The 8773-nt window shown below is 33.2% G+C and overlaps 1 protein-coding gene across 1 annotated transcript in view; it reads left to right on the forward strand.

Moving 5' to 3' along the window:
- Nucleotides 1-860: 860 nt before the first annotated feature.
- Nucleotides 861-8773, forward strand: part of LOC106470034 (gamma-aminobutyric acid type B receptor subunit 2-like) — a 316820-nt gene continuing 308907 nt past the window's right edge. Inside the window, exon 1 of the mRNA XM_022399462.1 lies at nt 861-1439. Coding sequence (XP_022255170.1) covers nt 1179-1439 — 261 coding nt within the window. The 5' untranslated portion in view covers nt 861-1178. The remainder of the gene's footprint in view (nt 1440-8773) is intronic.

Consider the following 8773-nt stretch of genomic DNA (forward strand, 5'->3'; position numbering starts at 1 on the left):
ACAAAGCTACACGATGGGCTATCTGTGCTCTGCCCACCACGGGTATCGAAACTGGGATTCTAGCGTTGTAAGTCCGCAGACATACCGCTGTACCACTGGGGGCTTAGGCAGTGGTTTGTTAAACATCTGTGTGTATTGCATGATATTTCAACATATTTTGATAATAAAACAATTGAATATATAACCAAACGGCTTGTATTTTTCGTTTTTTAAGTGTGTACAAAAGTGAAAGTGTAAAATGAGATAAGGGAAAGAAACTGAAACCGAACAAATAATCTTATAATCAAATTAATATAATTCGTTTTACATCCAGTATTTTTATTGCATTATCGTAAACAAAACCTTTGTTAATTTCAGAAAATATTTCAAGTTCCAGAACATATTTTGTAATGTTTATTAACTAGTTGTTTCAATAGTTTAATGCCTATTATTTTTACAGCAAATGACAATAGCTACCATACGTATAGATATACGAGTGCATTTTAACACTCAGCACTCCACCTTTACAGCCTTTACAGCAAATGACAATAGCTACCATACGTATAGATATACGAGTGCATTTTAACACTCAGCACTCCACCTTTACAGCCTTCAGTGAACGACATCTATGCACTTACAATACACCGCTTTAGTGTCAAGTGCGTAAAATCTTTTGGTTTTATTCCTCATGCGCTGATTAAGTCATAACTTCACCGATCGAATCTGTTGTCATGATACCCTATATTCTTATAAAATCTTCAACCTAATAACGATCGGCTAGTTGGAAGCGACCTCTAGGAACCTAACTTGTAAAGCTTTGAGAGGAATCCGTTGCAAGGCTCAGTTTGACGGTGACTACTCTAGCTTGGTGGACGGGAAGTTTGGAGGAGACAAAGAGAAATAGTCACCCTGTTTTGATTCAGCGTAAAGAGAACACTTATTGAAAATATTTGGTAAAGTACTTGTTATATAGGTAAGCAAAAGGCTCAGTCATATTATAGGACAATCAAAGACATAGGAAATGTATGATACCAAGTTCTTGAAGTATACATTAATCACCGTTCTTGGTTCTTTGAAGATCAGCTAGGAAGAAAATGAAAGAGGACAGTGCCAGCTCAAAAACTGAAAATCCTACAAACTGAATTTTTTAAAAGATATTAAAATAAACTCGTTACAAATTACTAGAAACTATAGATACCATGTTAGTGAGAGTTTTGTTCAACGACAAAGGTAGACAATATATTTTGTACATCAAACTTTGGTTAACGCTTCATGCGTTATCAGCTGCCAGAGAAACTGAGCTACAAATTGGCGGTTTTTTCTCTGTTAGCGCTAATCTGACAGAAGGTGCAACTGGAAGAGGTGTAATTCCAGCAGTTATGCTAGCTCTCGAACATATTAATGACTGTCCTCATATTCTTCCAGGCTACAAACTTACGATACAGTGGAACGACACTCAGGTAAGTTTTTATCTTTGTCAGAAGTGTGGATATCTATATGCTTGTAGCTGTAGTTGGTTTCTTCTAATTACGTGATTTTAATATCGATAATATGATTTCTAAGATATTTTTGGAAGCTACGTTTTCAAAAACATTTCCTGAAATATTAAACTTTGAGCTACTATTAGTGTTAAACTAGTGAAAAGGAGTCTGTTAGTCCTGTATTTGTATTCACACAAAAACAAAATATTGTACTTCTCTTAATGTTCGAAATTTTGAGAAGGATTTTTAAAATAAAAAAGTAGCTTTTCATAGGTAACCATCGTATTAATTGATCTTAAAGTATTTATGAAACGTTTTTATTCTTGTCTATTGAAACTTATTTTCCAAGTACTCAACTTTTAAGAAACAAATAAACAATTAACAAATATTATGTTAGAAAGCTCCTAGGTTTTATGACCATAGGCAAGGTAGTCCTGGAAACACTAAGACGTAGTGTAACCAACTAATGTATGAATAATGTCTGAAAACTGTGGAAAAAATGCAGTAGGAACCTACTGATTTCGAAAAATTCAGTATGTTTTCGACATACAAAAACACAGTAATGTATACATATACAAGGTCACTTGAACCATCTAATTACCATATGCATATTTTAATGTAGTGGCATATGTCCGCAGATGTGAGATGTAGCACTAAAGCTGATATGTTATCCAGTATTTATATATCTGGGCTAATACGAATTCTCGAGCATATGACAACACAATGTCATCAGGTTACATTTTTGGCTGAAACAATAGGTCACACCGCTTTCCAAGGAAGACTGTTCATAAAGCAAAGGTGTTAAGTGATCTAAGCCAAAAAAAAAACGCAACTTTTTGAAGTCCGGAGCCTTCAGTATTTTCCATGGGAGGGACGAGAGTATTTATGACAGCAATGCACTCTGAAACTGTATCCCCTGTCAATTCCTAGCTACGACCTCATTCGCAAAATGAAAGCTATGGTTAAGAAATACCCTACAATCCAAAAAGACATGGCGATAAACCTGGAGATACCTATTGGTACCCTTAATAAGGTAATTTATAAGGGTTTGAAGCTAACGAAGACTCATAAGTCAACAGTTCACAAGCTTCCAGCTGCACCTTGAAATCAACAGTTGTTGACTACATACCTATCAAGTCCTCCCCTTCTCCACATGCAGCTTTGGTCTGCTTTAAATTCGGTCTTGAGAACTGACGTCTACACATAGAGGAAAATCAAACAGTTTTCTAAGACTGATCTCAGCGTTATTCACTGAAAACTCTGGTGTCAGGCAACAGTGTGTAGTTGTGACAATCCGATCGTTGATGGAGGATATGGTTTGAAAGGCAACATCAGACCTTTAACATAATTATTGTAAAGTGCGATAATTTCAGTATAACTAAAGTAAGTGGTGAAACCGAAGATGCAAATCTTGTCTACTCACTCTTCCTTTACAAACGGCGTTATCTGCACCATCTCTTCATGATAATTGATTCTACAACCTTCAGTATAATCTTTCCAGATTTAATGTTAAATCCTGTAAACTAAAACTTATGTATACTATACAACATTTGCAACTTGCGTACATGATAGGATACAGTTCTGGCTCCAATAATTACAAAAACACCACATACGTAAGTTTAGCTACATAAATATTTTGTCATCAATCAAAGAAATATCTGATGAAAACACAGTTTGCTTGGAATAAGTTTCAAGTTTTTTTTAGTAAATAAAAAATACAAACAAACAAGGTAATATTAGTTTCTATAAATAAAATGACTGGGGCTACCTGCAGATGAAACAAGATAATATAGTTGTGAATGTACTATTCAAATTATGAAGCTGGGATATCACTCCTTAACAAATCCAAAATAAAATTTTCTAAACTATGTAAAGTCTTGAGAATGAGTCTGGGCATTTCAATCAAAATCCCAGATCAAAACGTCTTATTACATTGAACTAAGAAGAATTGTGTTTACTTGGGTGAGATGAATGAATATTTTTTTAAATATTAACCTAAACATTACAACTTTGTTTTGGTATAATCAATGAACTGTACTCGAAACATTAGACTCCAATAGTAATTTTGATTAATAAGTGTATATATATATATATATTTCGAGAACTTATAAAACAATTTATTTCGTGCTTCAGTTGATTCTTTCTTTTTGTTGTTTTGCAGCTCATTGAAGATAAAATCATTAAGTCTTGTTTTGAATTGAAATATCTTTATTTTACGAAACATGTGAAAATCAAAACAGTAAAAAAATAAAATAAGTAAAAACAAGTCCAACCGTAAGCATATTGTTTGAAAATTAAACATTTTGCAAAATATTGTATTCACACGCTACGAGGTAACTGTCTTCATCTTATTCTCTTTATATTTCTCTAAAATGATTAAAATTCCAACTTCAATATATACTTCAATGGTCAGAATTCGAAACAGTTGGTGTTATTAGGTATATAAAAATCTTATAACCACATGTTTTTTCAGTGGTCATAATTCCAACCAACAAGAATCGTTTACCAGTTGCAACTGAATAAATGGATTTACTATTTCAGAAGTTGCCGAGTTTGTATTTTAAACCAGAGGTTTGTTTAACGACCGTGAACGTGTATTCTTTAATACAGAGTATTTTATACTACTCAGATAATCTAATTATCCTAAAGACACGATATTAATGATCACAATTTCTTCAGCCATGTCTGGGAATGTAAAAAAAAAAAAGGATCTTGGTTTTATTTCCTAGGGTTCCTTGTTTCACACAAAGAGACATCTTGGGTTTAACAGATTGTTGTTCAAGAACTTTGAGAAAAAGTTGAAGAAAGACTGAAATAAACCTATATTGATAAAAAAAGAAAAATTTCTATACGCTAAAATATTGGAGGAATTTTTAAAGAAGAAGATTATAATTGGGAAGTTGAGTACAACTAAATGATGTCAACAGAGGCTATTCTAAATGAACATATAGATTAAAAATAGGATTAAAATGTTTTATTACAAATAGAGACGAAAACCCTATAAGTGTAATGTATGTTAATGTTGGTTATAAATACCGAGTCTAAACTACACATTGTAGTTGATTGTATAAAATTAGTCTTACACTTCTATGATTGGTGTTCTTTCCCTCGATGTTTTTTCTCCTACATTTTTGTGGTTTCTGCTCTTTCTACCTTTTTACATTATTACGTTTCTGTGGTTTCTGCTCTTTCTATATTTTCACACTCTTACGTTTCTGTGGTGTCTGCTCTTTCTACCTTTTCACACTCTTACGTTTCTGTGGTTTCTGCACTTTTTACATTTTCACACTCTTACGTTTCCGTGGATTTTGCTCTTTCTACCTTTTCACACTCTAACATTTCTGTGATTTTTGCTCTTTCTATCTTTTCACACTCTAACATTTCTGTGATTTTTGCTCTTTCTCCCGATGTATACTTCATCACTTCTGTGGTTTCTGCTCTTTCTCACAATGTATATTTCTATGAATTCTGCTCCTTCTCCCTATGTATACTGCTACACTTCTGTGGCTTCTGTTCTTTCTACCAACGCCCGGCATGGCCAGGTGGTTAGAGCACTCGACTCGCAATCTGAGGGTCGCGGGTTCGAATCCCCGTCACACCAAACATGCTCGCCCTTTTAGTCGTGAGGGCGTTATAATGTGACGGTCAATCCCACTATTCGTTGGTAAAAGAGTAGCCCAAGAGTTGGCGGTGGGTGGTGATGACTAGTTGCCTTTCCTCTAGTCTTACACTGCTAAATTAGGGACGGCTAGCGCAGATAGCCCTCGTGTAGCTTTGCGCGAAATTCAAAACAAACAAACAAACAATCTTTCTACCGATGTATACTCCCACTTTTCTATGGTTTCTGCTCTTTTCTCTAATGTATATTCCTACATTTCTATGGTTTCTGCTTTTTCTTCCGGTGTGTACCATAACATCTGTACTACTATTCTAAGATTATACCAAATATGAGTAGTTGGAAAATTTTCAAAATTAATATTCCACACTTTATCCACAAGTATAAGTCGTTTTCTACTACCTTCTGAAATCTTTAGAAACTCAACTTGACTATGTGAAAAATGCTGTCGGATTAATTTACATATTAAAAGTTTCGATTAGATGGAACTTGTGCTGATGTCCATAGATGGATCATACCCGACACCTGTTAAGGTAGGCTGTATTAAGAATAAGTTTTGAATTTAGTTTAACAGACAGTCCTGATATATATTCGATGTGAGGTTCACCCTCGTGGTCTGTCAGTTTAAGGATTAACATTATTTGAGTTTTTAATTATAAAATTCGTCTGTTTTAATCAAACATTATCTAACCTAAACATTTACAAGGAAGCAATATTTATACTAAATACTATTATTTTCTTTTGTCCTGAATTAAAATATATTCAAAATTCATTTTAACTCTGTTTATATGGGACTGTCCAAACAAGGGACAGAAATAACGTCTGAAGGGTTCAAAGTCTTGTGTCAAACCTTCTGAAGGTGGGTTACATCAGTGACTATACAACTTAAAAAGGATTATTTTTTCTTTCGGACTAAGAGAACGTTTCTCAAAAGAAAGATTCACTTTTTTTTACCAATCAAACCGTTTACTTTAGTGATTTTGTTCCGCGCATAAGGTATGTTTTAATTACGTATTGACTTGGTTACTTTGAGCTTAAAGTAAACAGGTATTTTAGAAACTGGATTTTAAATCTAATCAACTTCAGTTCACTCGATTACACTTAACTCAAGTGAACCCTTTTCAGTTTAAGAACACTAAATTAAATTATCCGATATCGTTTTCGATCCACAAGCTTTTTCTAAAAACTCCAAGGACCTGGAAGGTTCTATGCCTGTGTGATAGCAATAAAACGAGTCAAACGTCACGAAACGTACCGACTTATCTGCAAGTGTTTTATAGACTTCAGTGAATTGGTTGAAAATATGTAAAAAAAAAAAAACGAAAATCGAGAGATATTCATTATTTGATAACAAATCGCTTAGTACAATTTTTGTATGTTTACTTTACGACTTGCGTCTGCTAGCAGGTAAGTGTGATTCCTTACATACTATGAGTAGATATTCAAAGGACATCTTAAACGCTTAATTAAGTATTTTTTAGTATATATATATATATATATGTTTTATTAAATGAAATTCGATATACAATCTTTAAAATAACTTATTTTATCTACAATAACTACAATATTTTTTTATCCCTACAATATAAATGCTAATGAAAACGAAACTTTAAATAAATTGCGCCGTTTTTTTCATTCTAGGTGTAGAAGAGAAACAGACTTATTGAATTAATAGCCTTAGTATGATATTGGATAGTTAAATTTAAACAGTCTCAACATAAGTTATAACTTTGTAAACTAGTAAGATAATAAGAGCTTGTTTTAACGAATTTGTTCCCAACACATTATTACATTAATTAAGACTTTTTTTAAAGAGTGGAGTTAGTTTTGACCATTCTTGTCGAAACTACAGGTACTTCTGTATTGTAAGAAATTGCTTGAAAGTTAACAAGGAGAAAAGTTATGGTGTTATGACGACCTGACAAAAAGCATTATACATCAGACTGCTGTATCTTAGATTACTATGGAAGTATTTATATCTTCTGTCGATTATCACCTCAAACTTACTGGCATCAAACAACTAATTGAAATGGCACAAAAGCTAATACCGTTCTGTACATCTCCGTTAGTATGTGAAACAGTACAGGACGTATTATTCTAACACTATTAGCCAAAAGACAAATAATACAATCTTGTTTACCACTTGAGGAACGAACAATGGGCTGAAATGAAGGTAGGGTGTTAGCGTAACAAATGAATCAGTAATGTGATTGGACATAGAAACAGTTTAACCGTGCCACGTCACACGTATTACGCATTAATAGTCTAAAGTAGCTGTCGGTCACCGTGTACAGTTTACAATTATAAGGGATTCTCGACCCTTTAAGCAGTACAGTTCTGGAGCTAGGTATTTCTTTCATTGATGGCCATGATAGATAAAACTTCTATACAGAAACACGTACAAATCCGGTTCTATTCTCTGCCAATGGTATCTGTATCACTTGGAAACAGGTCTTATTTATGCCCATCAGTGTGTCAGACATAGTTATTAATGCTCCAGTGGCTTAGAAATTCGCCTCTATAAATTCATTTCAAATTATTAGCCATTTGGGTGTTTTTAGGGGCCATTTAGAAACTGCTAAGAAAACGAAGAGTGTTATACTTCATAATTGGTTAAATAAATCTCTTCTAAATATGACACTTGGAGCCGACTAAGATACCAGCGTGTAAAAAAGCTCTGAAAATAGGAGTCTCTGATTTTTGGATATTGTGCTAGTAATTAATTATCCAATCAATCTATATTAGTTCCTGGTACGTGTTCCTAAAGATCCTGTAATATATCTCCAAGTAAAATTGCCATCAGACAACCAACAAAGTCGTGTGAAACTAGTGCATGAAATTAACCAAGCTGAACAAAAGTAAATAAACAGATAAGGACAACATACGTATATGTCATTATATATTTTAATATCACACTTAACCACTAAACCTAACGTTTGACAATCAAAAGCAATCGTATAAAAACGTAGCACTAACTTGAAATCACGTTCACATTTAAAGTACTTAATACATTATTGAAAAAAATTACAAGAAAATAACCCATGAATGAATTTCACTGTATTTTTTAATAGTTTCATTTTAAATCTTACATGATACAGTTATATTCATTAAAAGTTACCGAGCTAGCACTGATTCCCAATGCTCCACCAAATGATGTAGAACTAGAAATATTTTATTGTGTTTGTAATGTGTGCGTGATAGCATGACAAACTTACCCGATAGGGTTAATTTATCGGCTGATTTTTTCTTGTGCACTTATCTTGTTTCTAGTACGAGTATTCAGACATTTACTTGTTTATGCATGTTTCTTGTTATATATTACTTAAGACTGTCATAAAGTTTCCAGAATTGTGAAATGCCAGTAAAAAATGAAACTATTAGATCAAATACATAGTATAAAACTTTCTTATTTGATGCAGTGTTTGAGGACAAGTTTCTAGTTTTTTGCACGTTTAGTTATTTTGACTCATGAATACATCTGGACCAATAACACAGGACTGCGATGGTTTTATTTTCTTGAAATTTTTACATGTTCTACAGTAATTCCTGTAGGCTGAATCCGAAAATCATATCAATTTTTATCCATCACGTACAGATTTTTCACAAAACGTCATATGTACTTTTACATAAGAGAATAATTTTCATTGAAATCGGGGCAAATTTTGTTGTGCTTAAAATGTTGACAACCACTGGCTAT

Source organism: Limulus polyphemus, unplaced genomic scaffold, assembly GCF_000517525.1.
Source record: "Limulus polyphemus unplaced genomic scaffold, Limulus_polyphemus-2.1.2 Scaffold101, whole genome shotgun sequence".
Classification (NCBI taxonomy): domain Eukaryota; kingdom Metazoa; phylum Arthropoda; class Merostomata; order Xiphosura; family Limulidae; genus Limulus; species Limulus polyphemus.